Source organism: Pan troglodytes, chromosome 18 (assembly GCF_028858775.2).
Source record: "Pan troglodytes isolate AG18354 chromosome 18, NHGRI_mPanTro3-v2.0_pri, whole genome shotgun sequence".
In the NCBI taxonomy this organism is placed as follows: domain Eukaryota; kingdom Metazoa; phylum Chordata; class Mammalia; order Primates; family Hominidae; genus Pan; species Pan troglodytes.
In genome coordinates, this window is record NC_072416.2 from 30,265,319 (window position 1) to 30,286,029 (window position 20,711).

The 20,711-nt window shown below is 47.3% G+C and overlaps 1 protein-coding gene across 24 annotated transcripts in view; it reads left to right on the plus strand.

Moving 5' to 3' along the window:
• KATNIP (katanin interacting protein) overlaps positions 1 to 20,711 on the plus strand; it is a 230,679-nt gene that overhangs the window by 92,232 nt on the left and 117,736 nt on the right. For 10 of the 24 annotated variants that reach the window (XM_054669051.2, XM_063797735.1, XM_063797732.1 and 7 more), the window contains 2 exons: positions 6,837 to 6,968; positions 12,838 to 12,966. The exons of 5 other annotated variants lie outside the window; for them this stretch is intronic. In XM_054669051.2, the coding sequence (XP_054525026.1) occupies positions 6,837 to 6,968; positions 12,838 to 12,966 (261 nt within the window). The remainder of the gene's footprint in view (positions 1 to 6,836; positions 6,969 to 12,837; positions 12,967 to 20,711) is intronic. 9 more of the 24 variants (XM_063797736.1, XM_063797739.1, XM_063797737.1 and 6 more) reach the window with 2 other exon arrangements.

Consider the following 20,711-nt stretch of genomic DNA (forward strand, 5'->3'; position numbering starts at 1 on the left):
ACACATGGACACAGGAAGTGGAACATCACACACCAGAGCCTGTTGTGGGGGGCCTGCTGTGGGGCCTAAAACTTAAAGTATAATAAAAAAAAAAAATTCAAATCAATGATGAACTTCAAAGCCGTTACAGCTTCATCCCAGTCGAGGCAGGAAGACCTCCAGGAATCTCCGGGCCTGGAAACCCCCGGTGTTGGTTATATGTTCCGGGTAGTGCTTTCCCTCCACAGCCCTAGCGCCGAGGGTAACACATGTGCTAAGACCGAGTTGATAGGGCCTGGGAGGAAACTGCGCCATATATGGAGCTGGAACCCAGGGCACAATGGGACAGATCGTCAAGAGGTTGAGCAGCAGAGGAGCGGAGAAGGTGGAAACAGCAGGGGGCACTGGGAGTCCGGAGGGGCATCTGCGAGCAACCCATCTTCTATAGGAAGGCGTGGCCATGCACTTTCCTGCTGCACCCCGCCTCCTCCCTGTTCTCCCAGGCAGAATCCCTAGCTGCTTTTCTTCAGCCCTTTCCACCATCTCTCTAAGATCTTTTCTTCAAATGATCTGTAGCTCAGCCCCTGCCTCCTTTTTTGTGTTAGATATGCTCAGGAAATTCCCTTTTTTTTTTCTTTTTTCTTTTCTTTTTGTTTTTCTTTCTTTCTTTCTTTCTTTTTTTTTTTTTTTTTGAGATAGAGTCTCACTCTGTTGTCCAGGCTGGAATGCAGTGGTGTGATCTCGGCTCACCGCAAACTCCGCCTGCTGGGTTCAAGCGATTCTCCTGCTTCAGCCTCCCAAGTAGCTGGGATTACAGGCGTGTGCCACCATGCCGGCTAATTTTTTGTATTTTTAGTAGAGATGGGGTTTCACCATGTTGGCCAGGCTGGTCTCGAACTCCCGGCCTCAGGTGACCCGCCTGCCTCAGCCTCCCAAACTGCTGGGATTACAGGTGTGGGCCACCACACCCAGCCAGGGAAGTTCTCTAATCCCAGTCCAAAGGCCACTGTAGCCCAGGCTGGACACATTGTTTTTTAATTTAAAAATTTTTTTTTTTTTTTTTTTTTTGTGGAGACAAGGTCTCACCGTGTTGCCTAGGCTGCTCTCAAAATCCTGGCCTCAAACAATCCTCCCACCTCAGCCTCCTGAAGAGCTGGGATTAGAGGTGTGAGCCACCACACCCAGCCCAGGTGGGACACATTTATTCTTCAACATGCCTGCTGGGGGCAGTACAGCATGGTGATTTAGAACAAGAGTTAATCCACAACTACAGCCCTTGGGCCAAATCTAGCCTCAGCCCGTATTTGTAAATAAAGTGTTACTGGAACACAACCATGCCCATTTCTTTAGTCATTGCCTGTGGCTGCTTTTGAGCTGCAATAGGATTGCTGAGTATCCTAACAGAGACCATATAGCTTGCAAAGTCTAAAATCCTTCTGGCCCTTTACAGGAAATGTTGGCCCATCTTTGGTTTAGTGTCAGGCCTGTGATTAGGCTGTGCAACTTCCTCGCTGTGTGGCCTTGGGCAAGTGGCCTACACCCTTGTGACTCAGTTTCCCCCTTGGGTTGCTTTGAGAACTAAATGAGCGGCCAGGCACAGTGGCTTACACCTGTAATCCCAACACTTTGGGAGGCCAAGGCAGGTAGATCACCTGATGTCAGGAGTTCAAGACCAGCTTGGCCAACTTGGCAAAGCCCCGTCTCTACTAAAAGTACAAAAATTATCTGGGCCTGGTGGCGGGCACCTGTAGTTCCAGCTACTCAGGAGGCTGAGGCAGGAGAATTGCTTGAACCCAGGAGGCAGAGGTTGCAGTGAGTCGAGATCACCCCGCTGCACTCCAGGCTGGGTAACAGAGTGAGACTCTGTCTCAAAAAAAAAAAAAAAAAAAAAAAAAGAACTAAATGAGTGAATGCACCTGAGTGCTTGGAGTGGCACCCAGTGACATGGCACGTGGTGTGAAAGCGTTGATGGGGGAGCGGGGCATTGTGAACTTGGATCAGAAAGGAGAGTTTGGTAGGTCAGTAAGACTCTGACATCATTTTCTTCATCATCTAGATAATCCTTATGTTTACTAAACCTGCAGGGAATTGAATATTACAAGGGGTGAAAGGTTCTAACCCCAGGGCTTCAAGGGAAATGCATGCCCTAATTACCACCACCACCACCACCCCTTTTTCTTTTTTATTTATTTATTTTTTTGCTGCTTCTAGGACCAGTTCTAGGAAATTGCTTTTTCTAGGGCCAATTCCTCCCTAGTCCATCTTCCAGAGACATAATCTTTTTTTTTTTTTTTTTTTTTTAGCCGGGTCTTACTCTGTTGCCCAGGCTGGAGTGCAGAGGCGCGATCTCGGCTCACTGCAGGCTCCACCTGCCAGGCTCAAGCGATTCTCCTGCCACAGCCTCCCGAGTACCTGGGACTACAGGCACACACCACCACACCTGGCTAATTTTTGTATTTTTGGTAGAGACAGGGTTTCACCATGCTGGCCAGGCTGGTCTCGAACTCCTGATCTCAACTGATCCGCCCTCCTCAGCCTCTCATAGTGCTGGGATTACAGGCATGAACCACCGCGCCCAGCCAAAGATGTAATCTTGATCATGCCGTCCCCAGCCCCTCTTAGCTCCAGAGCCTCCTATAATAACAGCCCTCGTGGGCATCTGGCTGGGTGCCAGCCCCATTCACAGGCTCCCACGGAGACCTTGTCTCTCAATTTCCTCCTGCATCATTTTTCTTTTAGTCAGTTGTCCTCTGAGCCCTTCTTTGCTCACTTTTTCTTTAGAGACAGGATCTCGCTTTGTCACCCAGGCTGGAGCATAGTGACGTGATCATAGCTCACTGCAGCCTCGAACTCCTAGGCTCAAGTGATCCTCTTGCCTTGCCCTCCCAAGTAGCTGGGACTACAGGCACGTATCACCACGCCCGGCTAATTTATCTATTTATTTTTTTAGAGATGTGGTCTCACTGTGTTGCCCAGACTGGTTTCAAACTCCTGGACTCAAGCAGTCCTCCCATCTCAGCCTCCCAAAGTGCTGGGATTACAGGCAAGAGTCACCTTGCCCAGCCCCTAAATACCCTTGAGTACCCCTTTTGTGAGTCTTGGAGTTCATGCAGATACTCTGTGTCTTGTTCTATCTTTCAGTAACAGGGCCAGGAGAGGGTGAGGTAAGTAAGGCACCTGGAGCAGAATATTAAAGGAGGCCTCATGCTCAGATCTGTGCATGGACAGGTTGGTGCCTGAGAGTGAGACTCCCTTAAATATCACACCCTGGGCACCTTGCTCCCCTCAAGCCAGCCCTGGCCCTGCTTACTGAGTCCAACACAGCCAGCTTTACCTGTGGCCTTGGAGCAGGTGGCAGTTTCTCTGGTTCACTACCAGAGGACACGGTTGGCTGGCTTTTGGGGGCTATGCCGAATGAAACATACACCTGAGAGGCAGTCTGGTGACCTGTGCAGAGTTGATGCCGTGTAAATAGGTACAGCCCTGCGGTGCTGTGTGCCAAAGCCCCAGCCGAGGGCTCACCTGCGTCACTGCGTGTCATCTTTGTGGCAGCTCTCTGATGAAGATTCATGAGTGCTGTCTTAACAGATTTGGAAACCGGGCTCAGGGAGGCTAGGTGACTTGCTCAAGGTCACACAAGGAGTAGGCATCAGAGTTCCAGGAATTGCGTAGCATGCCGGAGTCTAGAACCTGGGCCCTTCACCACACAGGAGCCACGGTAACAGAAACACAAAAGTAACAAGTGCCCAGAGTGGGTTAGCAAGTGGGATGGAGTTGAGCTTCTTGCAACAGAAACTAGATTGCTGCATCTTAGAGACCATGGCTCCTGTTTTCCTCATTTGTGAACAGTGCATTTGGAGGCAGGCTGGTGGCATGGGTGGGTGGTGCCACCAGGAACCCAGCTTCTCTGTTGCACTGGGCCATCTTTGGTTTGTGGCTTTCTTCCTCATTCTCACAAGATGACTGCTGTGTTCCCAAACATCCCATCCACATTCCGGTCAGGAAGAAGGGTAGAAGGGTAAAGGGCAGAAGTCCTGTCTGCACTGAGTCTCTCCTGATTACCAGGAAAACAGAGTTTTCTCTGAAGCTCTGCCTCGTAGACTTCTAACCACTAGCATTGCCACACCTGGATCTCGTGGCCATCCCTAGCTGCAAGGGCCCCCAGCAATGTGACCGTCTTAGTGGGGCACATGGCCACCTCAGTAGAGTCAGGCAGCTGACAGATACCAGGTAGGCAGAGAGCATTGTCTCCAAAGCTAGGTAGGGTTTGGATGCATGGAAAAGATTTGGGAAAATGGCATTCAGATTGGGAGAATAGCATGAGCAGAGGCACAGAGGTGGGAGAGTTCAGGGTACAAGGGAGGGCCAAGACTGTCACAAATAACTTTAATCCTCTTCACACTGGTGTAAGCAAAAAGGAGAATGTTTTAGTGGGGCTCGCTTCAGGTGCAGCTGGATCCAGGGCTTCCAAAACCCATCAGGACTCTGCTTCATCCTTTCAGCTCTCTTTGCTCTTTCTGTTAGGGACAGGATGGTCCCCAGCAGCTCCTGATAGACTTCCCTCTAGCTTCACATCCCTCAAGAAGAGAGCACCTCTTTCCCACGGCTCTAACAGGAATCCAGGGCTGTTCTCATTGCTGCCTTAGGTCCGTTTCTATCCCTGGACTGGCTGGCCATAGCATGTTATAAGGGTGGAATGGGTGGATTGGCCAGGCCTGCCTCAAATCCCCACCATGGGGCCACATGTGGACTGAGAGTTGGGAGGAAATTGGGCCCCAGAGGAAAACAAGGGAGGTGTTTCCTGAAGGACACAGCCTGGATGCTGGACTGATGAAGCTGCAGATCCTCGCAGCCCCAGAAGCCCTTTGTTTGGCCTAATTATCAGGTGTGTGGTTGTCTGTGCAGCAATCAGGGCAAGAAGGTGGGCTGTGGCCACATGGTAGGGAACCTTGCGTGCCAGGTACATCAGTTAAGGTACAGGTTTGGCTGCTCCAGCAGGGAGACACAAGTAACAGTGGCTTCAACAGCATGAAAGCTGTTGTCTCTGACACAACACTGCTTAGATGGGAGCACTCGCCCTTGCTCCATGAGGTCACCCAGGAACCCCTGTTACTCTGACCATCCTCCAGATGTTGCTTTCCTCCCCCCAGCACCAGTCAGCTCACTCCCACCTCCCCATTGCAGCTGGCAGAGGAAGCTGCAGGGCCTGGGGAAGCTGGCCCCTGCCCTTTGAGGAAACACCTAGAAGATGCAATGCACATCCCTCCCTCCTACCCACAGCTTGTGAGTCAGGACGGGTTCACGCGGTTCCTCTTAGCTGCAGGGGAACCTGGGACTCCATGTGCACATCTGGAACTCCAGGCAGTAGAAGAAGGGGAAAGTGGACATTGGAGGGGAGTCTGTAATCGGCCACACCAGGCCAATGAGTTTCCTTCCCAAAGAACGATCCAAAGGATACTAGAAGAAAGAGAGGCCCCAGTCCAGAGTGTCCGCAGTCCAGAAAGTTTGGGAAATGTCCCATGCTGTGTTTCATTTTAGGATATCCGCAGTGTGAGTATGTAGGCCAGGGTTTCCCAAACAAGTCTAATCACAAAGCCCCCCCTTTCTTTTATTTAAAGACAGGGTGTCACATTGTCACCCAGGCTGCAGTGCAGTAGTGTGATCTTGGCTCACTGCAGCCTCGAACTCCTGGGCTCAAGCAATCCCCCCACCTCAGCCTCCCAAGTAGCTGGGACAACAGGCACACACCACCACACCTGGCTAATTTTTTTTTTTTTTAAATGGAGTTTCGCTCTTGTTGCCCAGGCTGGAGTGCAATGGCATGATCTCGGCTCACTGCAACCTCTGCCTCCCGGGTTCAAGCGATTCTCCTGCCTCAGCCTCCTGAGTAGCTGGGACTACAGGCATGTGCCACCACACCTGACTAATTTTGTGTTTTTAGTAGAGACGGGGTTTCTCCATCTTGGTCAGGCTGGTCTCAAACTCCTGACCTCAGGTGATCCGCCCACCTCAGCCATCCAAAGTGCTGGGATTACGGGTGTGAGGCACCATGCCCCGCCACCTGGTTAATTTTTTAAATTTTTTTGTAGAGATGGGGGTCTCACTATGTTGCCTAGGCTGGGCTCCAACTTCTGGCCTCAAGTGATCCTCCTGCCTCGGCCTTCCAAAATCCTGAGATTACAGGCGTGAGCTACCACGCCTTGACCACAAAGTCCTTTTTGAGAAGTTTAGCACCTACTAAAAGTCTACTGATAAAGAATTTCCAACCGACTGGGCATAGTGGCTCATGCCTGTAATCTCAGCACTTGGGGAGGCCGAGGTGGGCGAATCACTTGAGGCCAGGAGTTCAAGACAAGCCTGGCCAACGTGGCAAAACCCCGTCTCTACTAAAAATACAGAAATTTGCCGCGTGGTGGCAGGTGCCTGTTGTCCCAGCTACTCAGGAGGCTGAGGAAGGAGAATTACTTGAACCTAGGAGGTAGAGGTTGCAGGGAGCCGAGATCGCACCACACTCCAGCCTGGGCAACAGAGTGAGATCCTGACTCAAAAAAAAAAAAAAAAGAACAGAATTGCCAACCAAAAAGTTATTTTTAAAAATTCTCCTGCACGTTCTTTGGACAGCAAGAAACAGTAGACTCTTGAGCGAGGTGGCATGGCCCATCCAGTGCTGGCCCGGATGAGGAGGAGGCCTGTGGCCCATGCTCATCATGACACCACTGCTGTTGCATGCAGGCACACCACCCCATGGTATCTATGCCCATAGATCCTGGCTGAACCTCTCCAGTGCCAGTCCCTGCCCCGCAGAGGAATAAAGACCTCATTCCACCTTATCTGAAATGGCCTGCATTTTTGTACAGAAATCTGTGCAGATCAGAACAGAAGCTGGCCCACGGCTCCACATCGAACCTCCTGTGGACTATTCTGATGATTTTGAGCTGTGTGGGGATGTGACTCTCCAGGCAAACAACACTTCTGAGGATCGTCCGCAGGTAGGGATGGCCTTGGCCTTGTGCTCGGGACACCTGAAGGACGGCGAGGCTCGGTGCTGCAGTGGCCCCTCGGGGAACTTTCTGACAGTTATTTATTCTGTCCTTGACTCGCCGCTGTGTTCCTTCACTCTTGCGTTCATTTCACACAGTTTGATGAGCAGACCTTGGGCTGGAGGTCAGCATTCAGAGGCGCCCAGTGACCAGGGGTCGGTGAGGCTGGGGTCTGACTTCTAAGGGTCACCAGCACATAGTCCCTGTACAGGGAGAGAATGCAGAGAGGTTGGGGCAGAGCATGGCGCAGACAGAGGAGGGAGAGGATCCCGGAAGGCTTCCTAGAGGGAATGACTTTTGTCCTGGGTCCTAAAAGCTGGGTAAGAGGTTGAGGGGCAAGTTGGTGAGGGCAGGCAGCAATTGCTGGTGCTCAGCCTGTCCACACGTGTATACATGCACCTGATAAATATTTCGAATACCACCCGCAGGGCGGCAGGAGCCACATGTTTAAAAGCCTAGAGGCCTATGCAGCTTTGGCTTGGAGTCCATGTTGGTTTAGCAGCTTACAGGGTTGACAACAGGACATTTTACTCCCCATCCTCAGATTGCCATTTCATTCCTGAAGTCCTTTGAACTGCAAAAGTATATCCCAGTCCTTCCACAAGCATTTGTTAAGCACCTCTCACTGACCATCAGGCTCTGTCCCAGGCACCAGAGATTCAGAAATGAACAAAACTGAAGAGGTGCCTGTACTTTTTTATTTTTGTATTATTTTTTAAAGACGGAATTGTGCTCTGTTACCCAGACTGGAGTGCATTGGTACAATCATAGCTCACTGCAGCCTTGAACTCCTGGGCTCAAGCCATCCTCTCACCCCAGCTTCCTGAGTAGCTGGGATTACAGGCATGGGTCACACCCAGTGAGGTGCCTGTTCTTAAGCAACCTATGCTCCAAAGGGGAGACAGACAATGAAGAAAAAAGGAAGAAATAAACGATGAGATCATTTCAGGTATCAGTAAGTTCTCTGAAGAAAACAGAAGAGAAAGATGGGATAGCAAGATGGTGTGAGAGAGAAGGCAGTGTTAGCCAGGATAGAGAGAGAAGGAAGGCCTCTTTCCAGCATGACATTTCAGTTGAAACCTGATGGATTAGGAGTGACCTGGGGCCAGGCGCTGTGGCTCACGCCTGTAATCCTAGCACTTTGGGAGGCCAAGGTGGGCAGATCACCTGAGATCAGGAGTTCAAGACCAGCCTGGCCATGTTGAAACCCCATCTTTACTTGTAATACAAAAATTAGCTGGGCGTGGTGGTGTGCGCCTATAATCCCAGCTGCTTGGGAGGCTGAGACAGGAGAACCTCTTGAACCCGGGAGGCAGAGGTTGCAGTGAGCCAAGACTGCACCACTGCATTCCAGCCTGGGCGACAGAGTGAAACTGTGTCTAAAAAAAAAAGGAGTGGCTTGGCAAGGAGCAATGAGAAAGGCATTCCAGATAGAGGAAGCAGCAAGCGTGCAATGGCATGAGGCCAGGCTTGTTCAAGGAGCAGGATGCAGGCACAGTGTGAACAAGGGGGATAAAGAATGAAGGAAGATTAGGTGCACTGGGGCAGAACAGGCCTGGGCCAGGGTGGAGGTAGGAGTGGATGGTTGGGGTTTACTCCAAGGGCATTATTTTTATAAATAGAATGAGTACATCATCTCCATAGTTATGTAGAAGCAAAATTATCCAGAGGTGGTAGGTCAAAGTCAAGTTGCTAAGCCAGACCCTGCCCCGCTTGCCAGAGTGGCATTTGTTCAACTCTGGGCCCCGGCTGCATATTCAGTGACATCACCGCAAAGGCAGAGTCTTGCTTCTACGTATCGCTTTTGTGAAGTGAGAAGGACTCTTACTGGAGATGGGAATGCTGTCCAGGAAATGTTCCTCTGATTTTGCTTTCATGCTTGTACTTCCTTATTTGCTGATAAAGGAAAGACAGATAAAGAGCAAGGATCACTTTGTTTCACATCTTGGTTGTAAAAAACCCGAGTATGTTGGAAATTTTTGTTTCCCTAAAACAGAATATAAAAGTCGTTTTCTATGGAATGATCCAATGACTTTGTTTCTCTGCCCAGTCCATTAAAGTGGGGTTAAACAGTAGGCAAAATTGTGGACTTTATTACCTTTGAAACTCAAATCCCAAACAACACAGACAATTTGCTTTTGAACTAAACAGCCCCCTGCTCAGGATCAGTCTGTGCAAACCAGCCATCAATTTCTCTTAATTGGGAGGCTGGTTTTTAGCCAAGCATAATATGTTACAGTCCCAGCCCCAGATGTGTGTGTGCCCTTCAAGCAAGAGGCCATGGTAGTTTGCCTTTGGTCAAGCATTGGGCACCTCTCGTTAAATTAACATATAGCCCTTCCTTTGTGAGCTCTCAAGCTCCCTACAACACAGGACAGCAGCATTAAGTCCCATTAGCATCCTTTTGTGCACATACTCCGCATAGGCATGGCTGCTGCTCCGCCAGCACTTAATTTTCTCCACTCTGAGTGCTTGATTATATTTCTCTCTTTTCTTTTTTTTCCCCATCTTGAGGGGGCACTCCATAAGGCTTCACAGTCAATTTCCTCTTGGAGTTATTTTCCTGCAAAGTGTAAGAGTAAAATGGCAATGCCAGTTTTCAGCAAAGGCAGAAGTCTTAAGAGATGCAATCTGAACAGGGAAAAAAAAAAAAAGGCACGTGGCTAAATATACTCAGCCACCTCACACTGTTTGCAAGCGCAACCTGAAATGGAGCAAGAGGAAATGCATGTCCGCATATGTACTTCTCATCTGACCTTCACTGTTGAAACACACCAGCCTCTCGCCTTTAATCACATCTTCCGTGAACTTCAATTTCATAGCTTCTCTGAGTTCACAGACTGGCTTGCTGCAGACATGTTCTGTTGCCCCTCACCCCGTTGACTTGTACATTGCTTTTAAAAGATGTGAATTACTAGCTGACATTTTTATTTATTTATTTATTTTGAGACGTTGTCTCACTCTTGTCACCCAGGCCGGAGTGCAGTGGTGCGATCTCGGCTCACTGCAACCTCTGCCTCCAGGGTTCAAGCGATTCTCCAGCCTCTGCCTCCCGAGTAGTTGAGATTACAGGCACCAACCAGCACGCCCCACTAATTTTTGTATTTTTAGTAGAGATGGGGTTTCACCATGTTGACCAGACTGGTCTCGAACTCCTGACCTCAGGTGATTTGCCCGCCTCACCCTCCCAAAGTGCTGGGATTACAGGCGTGAGCCACCATGCCCAGGCAAGGGGTCCACATTCTTATACACTAACAGTGACCAGAGCTGAGGAACAGCTGTCCCCTTACTGAGGTGTGTGTGCTCCAGTGTACCACCATCCTGGGTACCATTCCGGACACTGAGGATAAGGCAGAAGAGAAACAAGTATATAATGTGTCAGGAGACAACAGGGCTGATAAGAAAAATAAAATAGGAAGGGGATAGAGAAAAATGGCCAGGGGCTGCTATTTTATATGGAGGGTGCAGGGGCTTCCCCTTGATGAGGTGATACTTAAGTAGAGGAGAGGTCAGAGAAGCAGCCATGGGTCAGATTGCATGGGGCTTGAGGGCAGAAATAAAGATACGGGATTCTCCTTAAGTTTGAGGGGAAACCATCATACCTGTTTTACATCTCTGGTGAAAGGAAGACACCGCTTTCCAGAGAGTTCTGCCAAAGTGCCAAGTCTTAGTTATGTTGGCTTTCCTGGGCACATGGTTGTATGCTGCAATGGATGATATGTTCACAGTTTAAGTGGTATTGTCTCTTGCCGGGCGCCGTGGCTCACATCTGTAATACCAGCACTTTGGGAGGTGAAGGGTCGCTTAAGATCAGGGGTTCGAGACCAGCCTGACCAACATGGTGAAACCCCGTCTCTACTAAAAATATAAAAATTAGCCAGGTGTAGTGGCACACACCTGTAATCCCAGCTACTCAGGAGTCCGAGGCAGGAGAATCACTTGAACCTAGGAGGCAGAAGTTACAGGAGCCGAGATCGAGCCACTGTACTGCAGGGGCAGAGTGAAACTCCATCTCAAAAAAAAAAAAAAAAAATTATATTGTCTCTGTTGATGTATCAGGAATGAAACAAAGTTTACGTTTTAAAAAATTATGATACTTATTTTCCTGATAATGCATAATTGATATAAAAAATTCAAATGACAAGGCTACCATAAGCGATGATTATGCCACTGCACTCCAGCCTGGGTGACAGAGCAAGACCCTGTCTCTAAAAGAAAAAAAACAAAAAATCAAATGATACAAAGAAAACAAAAGTCCTTTCATAATCCCACTGCCCCAGAGATAATTATTGTGAGTAGATGGGTAGATAACCATCCGGACTAAAAATGGCATATTTCATTATATCCAAGAAGAGATCATTGATCCAGAATACCCTGGACCTGTCTCGTTCCCAGTGAGTGGTATCTCCCAAGTTTAGTTACCTCTGAAGTCCCTGAGAGCGTGATACGTGACAGGAAGACAGGGCCACCCTGACGTCTTCTGGAATGCCTTCTGAGTGTTCTTTCCATTGGGTGGATGGTGGCATGGGGTGAGTCTGGTTTTTTCTCACAGTAACAGTTCAGTGTCTTAAAGTGGTTATTGCTGACATTTATAAACGACTAAAGACCACCATCCTTGGCCAGCCCACCCCAACCCTGCCCCCAGCCAGACTCTGCAGCACATCCCTTCAGTCTTCCTTCATTCGTTCCAGTGATGAGACTTAGGGCAGTTTCAACGCGTGGGGTTACCACAGCAGGAACTTAGGGCAGTTCCTGCTGTTTGGGGTTACCATATAAATGACCTCTGAGTGGGTGCCTTTTTAACATTTTTAATGGTTATTTTCACATAAATGGGATTATACCGTCCATGCTATTTGATTTTCCCACTTTTTTTTTTTTTTTCTTTTTGAGACAAAGTCTCGCTCTGCCACCCAGGCTGGAGTGCAGTAGCACAATCACAGCTCATTGCAACCTCTACCTCCCAGGATAAAGCAGTCATCCTGCGTCAACCTCCCAAAGAGCTGAGACAACAGGAACTCACCACCACATCCAGCTAATTGTTGGGGAGTTTTTTGGTAGAGATAGGGTCTCATATCCCACTATGTTGCCCTGGCTGGTCTTGAACTCCTGGGCTCAAGCAATCCTCCTGCCTCAGCCTCCCAAATTTCCAGGTATTACAAGGCTAAGCCACCATGGCCAGCCCCATTTACTTATTTATTTATTTAAAGACGGAGTCTTGCTCTGTCACCCTGGCTGGAGTGCAGTGGTGAGATCTTGGCTCACTGCAACCTCCGCCTCCTGGGTTCAAGCAGTTCTTCTGCCTCAGCCTGTCATGTAGCTGGGACTACAGGCACGTGCCAACACACCTGGCTAATTTTTGAATTTTTAGTAGAGATGGGATTTCACCATGTTGGACAGGCTAGTCTCGAACTCCTGACCTCAGGTGATCCACCCGCCTCAGCCTCCCAAAGTGCTAGGATTACAGATGTGAGCCACTGTGCCTGGCCTCCCATTTTTTAAAAAAACTCAACAACATACCTTGGCCATCTTTCTACACTGGTACTCACTCAACTGCCATACAGCTCCATGGTTCAGAGCACTGTTTTAGGAGTTGGTGGCCTGAGTTTGGATCCTGGTCCATTGACTGGCTGTGTGCCAGCAATGGTGTTGATGTAGCAGGGATGAGAGTGATCAGATCCACTTTAGGAGCAAGAGCAGAGGGTGATTTAATGAGGAGAAGATGGGAGGCAGGGAGACCAACAGAAGAGCGAGGCCCCAGCATGTCTTCAGGGACAGGAAGTTGTTTTTACCATGCCCAGTTTTCTGTGCTTGTCCCTAGGATACCAAATCTCCCACCAGTACCAAGCCCTGTGGTTTTAACTCCTCCCTTCTGAATGCATGTGGACATTCTGACCCTTCAAGCAGCGTGGACAAAGAAAGGATCCTCTTAACTATTCAGGATGTGATGGTAAGATCAGTTTTCAGCATCCTAACCCCTAAGGGCTGGGGATGTTTTCCGTAGCCAAGCAGCTGTGCCTGCCTTAAGATGGACTCCGTGAGAGAGTCTAGGAAAACCACAGGGCGGGCACGGTGGCTTAATGCCTGTAATCCCAGCACTTTGGGAGGCTGAGGCAGGAGGATGGCTTGAGCTCAGGAGTTAGAGACCAGCCTGGGAAACAGCAAGACCTTGTCTCGACTAAAAATTTTTAAAATGTGCAGGGTGTGGTGGCATGTGCCTGCAGTCCCAGGTACTTGAGAAACTGAGGCCGGAGGATCACTTGAGTCCAGGAATTCAAGGTTGCAGTGAGCTATGATTGTGCTACTGCACGTCTGCCTGGATGACAAAGAGAGAAGCTGTCTCAAAACAAATATACAAACAAAAACCGCTGGGCTGCTACCCCCTAGAATGGATATATATATATATTTTGTTTGTTTGTTTGTTTGTTTAAAGAGATGGAGTCTTGCTCTGTCTCCCAGGCTAGAATACAGTGGTGCAATCATGGCTCACTGCGGCTTTGAACTCCTGGTCTCTAGTGATCCTCCCACCTCAGCCTCCCAAGTAGCTGGGGTTACAGGTACGCACCACCATGTCCAGCCAATTATTTATTTATTTATTTATTTATTTATTTATTTTTGAGAGACAAGGTCTTGCTTTATTGCCCAGGCTGGTCTCAAACTCCTGGCTCAAGTGATCCTCCTGCCTCAACCTCCCAAAGTGCTGGGATTACAGGCATGAGCCGCTGCGCCTGGCCAGAAGATGTAAAACAATTCACAAGAGATTTGACTTAATGATGTTACATTTAAATAATAAGAGCTCACGTTAAATGAGCACTTACCGAGTGCCAAGCACCATGTTGAGCATGTAACATCCATCACGACGTTAACCCTGTGAGTTAAGTTCTAGGGATTTTCATTCCCATGTTATGGTTTGAGGAAACTGAGAAATAAAGAAATAATGTTGCTCACCCAGGCCTCAAGGAAGCCCCTGCTGGAAGCCCAGGCTCATGACTCCTTGTTCCTTACAATTCACAGTCACAGGCGGGGAATATTGCACTCACCTGGTTTTGCTCAGAATGTGCCACAGTCTGTTGTGAATATTATTGATGTTATACCCAGGAGCAAGGTGTTCAGAGGTGACCATCCATCAGTTATGCTTAATAATGTTTTAAACAATGATAGAGAGAAACTCTCCTTAGCCAAATATCTCCTCAGTGAATCCATGACTGAAAATGTGGATGAAAAATGTTTTTCAAAAGCGAAATCCAGTGAGGAAACAGCCAGACAAACCCAAATTGAGGGGGATACTCTAAAAACAACTGGCCTGGAGTCTTCAGAAATGTCAGTGGCAGCCAGGTGCGGTAGCTGATACCTATCATCCCAGCCCTTTGGGAGGCCGAGGTGGGAGGAATGCTTGAAGCCAGGAGTTCCAGACCAGCCTGGGCAACACAGGGAGACTCCATCTCTACAAAAAATTAGTTGGGTGTGGTGGTGCATGCCTGTAGTCCCAGCTCCTTGGGAGGCTGAGGTGGGAGGATCACTTAAGCCCAGGAGGTTGAGGCTGCAGTGAGCTGTGATCATGGCACTACACTCCAGCCTAGGCAACAGAGTGAGACTCTGTCTCAGAAAAAAAAAAAAAAAAAAAAAAGGAAGAAAAAAAATCAGTAGCATGAGAGACAAAGGGCACTGTTTCAGATTAAAGGAGAGTAAAGAAATAACACAATAGCAAAGACTTGGAACCAACCCAAATGTCCAACAACAATAGACTGGATTAAGAAAATGTGGCACATATACACCATGGAATACTATGCAGCCATAAAAAATGTTGAGTTCATGTCCTTTGTAGGGACATGGATGAAATTGGAAATCATCATTCTCAGTAAACTATCGCAAGAACAAAAAACCAAACACCGCATATTCTCACTCATAGGTGGGAATTGAACAGTGAGATCACATGGACACAGGAAGGGGAATATCACACTCTGGGGACTGTGGTGGGGGGAGGGGAGGGGGGAGGGATAGCATTGGGAGATATACCTAATGCTAGATGACGAGCTAGTGGGTGCAGCGCACCAGCATGGCACATGTATACATATGTAACTAACCTGCACAATGTGCACATGTACCCTAAAACTTAAAGTATTAAAAAAAAAAAAAAATCCTAAAAAAAAAAAACACTATAAGGCAGTGTGATGAGATCCTAGGGGTGTGAGGGAGAGGAATTGCTACATAAAAGGAGAATTTTGGAAAATGAATGAAATTTGAGATGAACTATATTATATAATATTGTATTGATGTTAAATTTTCTGAGTTTGATAGTTACATTGTGGCCATGTAAGAGAATGTCCTTGTTCTCTGGAGACACATGCTGAAGTGTGCAGGCATGAGGGGCTGTGCATAAATGGGTCAGGATCAAGAATATGTGTGTACATATTGAGAAGGAAAAAGTGGGAGGGGAGAGAAGGAGAGAAATGTGGCAAAATGTTAACAACTGGTGAATATACGTGAAGGGTATTTGGGTGTTCGTTATACTAGCATGATACGTTTTCTGTAGGTTTTACATTTTTTCAAAATAGAAAAAGCTAGCACATTAAAGAGGAGAGGAGCTGCTCCAGTAGAACTAAGCATCACCAAAAGAAGAAATAGAGAAAAATGGCCGGGCACAGTGGCTAACACCTATAATCCTAGCATTTTGGGAGGACGAGGCAGGTGGATCACCAATGTCAGGAGTTCAAGACCAGCCTGGCCAACATGGCAAAATCCCATCTCTACTAAAGAAAGCATACCTAGTTAAAAAACAAAAAACAAAACAAAACAAAACAAACAAACAAAAAACAAGGCCAGACGCAGTGGCTTGTGTCTGTAATCCCAGCACTTTGGGAGGCTGAGGTGGGTGGATCACGAGGTCAAGAGTTCAAGACCAGTCTGGCCAACACGGTGAAACCCCGTCTCTACTAAAAATACAAAAAGTAGCTGGGCGTGGTGGTGTGCACCTGTAATCCCAGCTACTTGGGAGGCTGAGGCAGGAGAATTGCTTGATCCCGGGAGTCGGAGGTTGCAGTGAGCCGAGATCATGCCGCGGCACTCCAGCCTGGATGACAGAGCAAGACTCCATCTTGGGAAAAACAAAAACAAAAAAAAAACAGCATAGTAGGATTGTATCAATGTAGTTTCCCAATTGTGATGTTATGCTGTAGTTATACAAGGTATTACCATTGGGGGAAACTGGGTGAAGGGTACATGGGCTCTCTCTTTATTTTTCCTTACAAATGGCATGGGAAATCTATAATTAGCTCAACATAAAGAGTAAAAATTAAATAAAAACACAAATACCCAGGTCTTACCACTCAGAGGATCTGATTCTGGGTTTGCACTCAGTCATTGTTCCCTTTTTTAACGTCCTTATGTGACTATAATTTGTCGCAATGTTTGAGAACCATAGTTATAAGGAAAAGATAAAGCTGCAGTTCTCAAAGTTGGATATGCATAAGAATCGCTTAGGATATTTGTTTAAGACGCATTTTTTAGGTCTGAACTTTTAAGCTAATAGAATTTGTAGATAGGAGGTAGCACATTTTTAGCAAAAGAACTCCCAGTGATTCTGAACCAGAGACCTGAAGATTAGAGCACACTTCCAATGGAAGGAGCATCTTTTAAGTTACTTTGGACTTTTTGGCTTAGATTTGAGGACTGTAAAAAAGGGATATTTTAAAAAATCAAAATTAAAAGCTTTTCTACATTGTACAAAGTTAAGATGACCAACCAGTTAAAAAGCAACAAAAATACAGAGTTTCACCAAGGTCAGAAAAGTACAGGATGGAAGGTGGGGTCTGCCCTTCTCTTTGGAACCATATTCTGCACTTCTGGAAACCTGGAGGGGAGACGATGTCCCTTAAAAAAATAACAGATGGAAGTACAGAAGCAGATAGCTCCTAAAAATATCTCCTGTACTATAGGTCAATTTGTTTTTTGTTGTTGTTGTTGTTGTTTGTTTGTTTTTTCAGAGTCTCGCTCAGCTGCCCAGGCTGGAGTGCAGTGGCATGATCTCAGCTCACTGTGACCTCTGCCTTCCGGGTTCAAGCAATTCTCGTCCCTCAGCTTCCTGAGTAGCTGGGATTACAGATGTGTGCCAGCATGCCCAGCTAATTTTTTTTTTTTTTCCCAGTAGAGACGGGGTTTCACCATGTTGGCCAGGCTAGTCTCAAACTTCTAACCTCAAGTGATACACCTGCCTTGGTCTCCCAAAGTGCTGGGATTACAGGCGTGATCCACCATGCCTGGCCTGTAGGTCAATTTGTATCCAAAATATTGACCATTAATATCAAAAAAAGACTGAATTATGTTCAGCATAGTCTTTTAAGAAGACAAGGAAGTATTCATATATTTTCAAAATATTTACATACAGAATAATTTGTTTAGGTTTTTTACTATTTAAATGGGTAAATTTGGCTGGGCTCAGTGACTCATGCCTGTAATCCTGGTGCTTGGGAGGCCGAGGCAGGAGGATCACTTGAGGCCAGAAGTTGCAGATTAACCTAGGCAACATAGTGAGAATTCATCTCTATAAAAAATTAAAATTAGCTGGGCATGCTAATCTGCACCTCTAGTCCCAGCTGCTCGGGAGGCTGAGGTGGGAAGATTGCATGACACCAGGAGTTTGAGGCTCCCCTAAGCCATGATCGCACCACTACACTCCAGCCTGGGGGACAGAGCAAGACCCTGTCTATACAAAAAAAAAAAAAAAAAAAAAGTGAATTTTAGATAAATAGAAAATTAATTTTGCATTGTTATTATATTAAGACAGTACTATGTTATGAAAATAAATATGTACCCATCCTATTTGGTTTTTCTAAGTTTGGTTACATTTTAAAATGTGGCTCAAACTTGAGAAAAAACAATGCAGAGAAAATAGAGGCATGTAGGAGAGGCTTTCTGATTAGGTATGACTTGAAAAAATATGCTAAAATGCAGGATAAGGATAGAAATACACTGAGGAATGGGAGGGAGTGTGGCCAAACTGAGGGCTCAGATTCGTGACTAGAAGGGCCAGCTTCAGCTCACAGATGTGTTCTGTTGGCCGGTTTGGTGGCACGCCATGGTTATCATTGTTGCTGTTTGACTTGGACTTAGAAAACTTTTCTTCTGAGCATGCACCCCCAGTTTGGCCTGGTCCCCACTTCCTATTGTACAACACTGTGGTTTATTTGATAGTTTATATAACATTACGCCTCCTGAGGATGTCGGAGTTTGCGAGTCTTGTTTTAGGGAGGAGAAATACCGAGTGACAGATTCCGCAAGCCTGGGAAGGTAGCTTGGGTTTTTCCATAAACACTCTGGGGCCTTGGCTAAGTCATACTCCTCTGGGGCCGCCATTTCCTCCTTTAACAAGAAGCGGTGAATTAAATATCTCCTGCACCTGCCAGCTCTGAAATCGTAAATCCTAGGTATGGTTTATAAGAAAATCCTATTCCCATATTACAAAATCCATGGATTGGCCAGCAGTGGCTCACGCCTGTTATCCCAACATTTTGGGAGGCCAAGGTGGGCGGATCACCTGAGGTCAGGAGTTTGAGACCAGCCTGGCCAACATGGTGAAACCCCGTCTCTATTAAAAATACAAAAATTAGCCAGGCATGGTGGCGCATGCCTGTAATCCCAGCTACTCAGGAGGCTGAGACAGGAGAATCACTTGAACCCGGGAGGTGGAGGTTGCAGTGAGCCGAGATGGCACCACTGCACTCCAGCCTGGGCAACAGAGCGAGACTCCATCTCAAACAGAACAAAACAACAACAAATCCATCGATGGGAGTAGACGATACATAATAGTTTGTGGAGCTCTGGCTCATATCAGTACTTTTTTTTTTTTTAAGAGATGGGGTCTCACTACATTGCCCAGGCTATAATGCAGTGGCTATTCACAGGTGCAATTATAGTGCACTACAGCCTCAAACACCTGGCCCCAAGCCATCCCCCTCAAGTAGCTCAGACTACAGGCACACACCACCGCATCCAGCTATTGCTCTAGGTCTTTTGCAAGTTCAGTATTTAGGGCCTCAAACACCTTCCCCCATCCCAGATCTAAGCTTCATGATAGCAGAATGTGCTCCATCTCATTGCCTGCTGTGTCTCTTGTCCCTAGAAAAGTGCCTGGCATAGAGTTGGTCTGCAAATAAATCTTCATTGAGCAAGTGGATTGAATGATTGAATCAATGAGTGAGTGGTATAGCTGTTGATTAGGCACCCTGACCAGCCCACACAAGGGACTTCAGTCATCACATCACTGAGTTATGATTACAGTGAGTGTTTTCCAAACTGTGAATCAGGACACATCTAACAAGGATTTTTTGTGTTGCTTGGGGTAGAAGAGTCAGTTTGAGATATGTAGTTTGGATCCTGAAATATTGGGATTTCTGGCACATGTTCTTAATGTGAGAGAATATTTTAAATCACCTGAGTGAGGCAGGTAGGTCAGTCAGGGCATGCAGGGAATGGTGGGGATAGTAGCAGACAATCACAGTGGACTGTCATCGTGTAGAAATATGGGCCTAGTGGTGCCAGGCTTTCTAGGTTTAAGAGAAGCCAGGTATCTGGGTTTCTGGGTTTCTGGGTTTCTTTCTTTTCTTTTTTTTGAAACAGAGTCTCACTCTGTCGCCCAGGCTGGAGTGCAATGGCACGGTCTCGGCTCACTGCAACCTCCGCCTCCCGGGTTCATGCGATTCTCCTGCCTCAGCCTCCCAAGTAGCTGGGACTACAGGCGCACACCACCATGCCCAGCTAATTTTTGTATTTTTAGTAGAGACGGGGGTTTCACCATGTTGGCCAGGCTGGTCTCTAACTCCTGACCTCAGGTGATCCACCCACCTAGGCCTCCCAAAGTGCTGGGATTACAGGCGTGAGCCACTGCGCCCGGCCTGGGTTTCTTTATGTTTGATTTCCCCCAATTATTTCTATGTTGGCAACTAATTTACAGTTTGTTTGTTTTTCAGACAGGGTCTTGCCCTGTCACCTAGGCTGGAGTGCAGTGGCGTAATCATAGCTCACTGCAGCCTCGACCTCCTGAGCTCAAGCTTTCCTACTACCTCAGCCTCCCAGGTAGCTGGGATTACAGGCACAAGCCACTGTGCCTGGCTAATATATATATATATATATATATATATATATATATATAGTATAAATGGGGTTTCACTGTGTTGCCCTGGCTGGTCTTGAACTCCTGAGCTCAAGCAGTCCGCCTGCGTAGGCCTCCCAAAGCATTGGGATTACAGGCATGAGCCACCATGCCCAGCCTAATTCATAATTTCCTGTGGACCAAACAAAATATACCTGCTGGCCAGATGTGGCCTTTAGACTACCAACTTGCAACTTCTGGTTTAGATAATGAAAGCTTTGTCAGTTCCTGATGAGACAGAAGGAAGAGCTCTTTCTCCTTGACAGTGGCTCTTGACCTAGCCCGTCTGTTACCCAGAAACATCAAAGGCCCCCAGGGATGACCAACTGGACAGCTCAGACCAAAAGACGGCTGGCTTATGGCATTAGAAAGGGCCCTGGGCAGGTGGGTCAGACAGCACAGGGCAAGCTGAGCAGGAATAATTTGGTGATGAGCATGAATGATGTGAAATGATGCTGAACAAGCACTAAATGCCCATGAATTACAGGTCCAGAAGTAAGAGATGTAGTGATCCCATCCCTCAGTAGGGTGTTTCTACAAATGAAGGT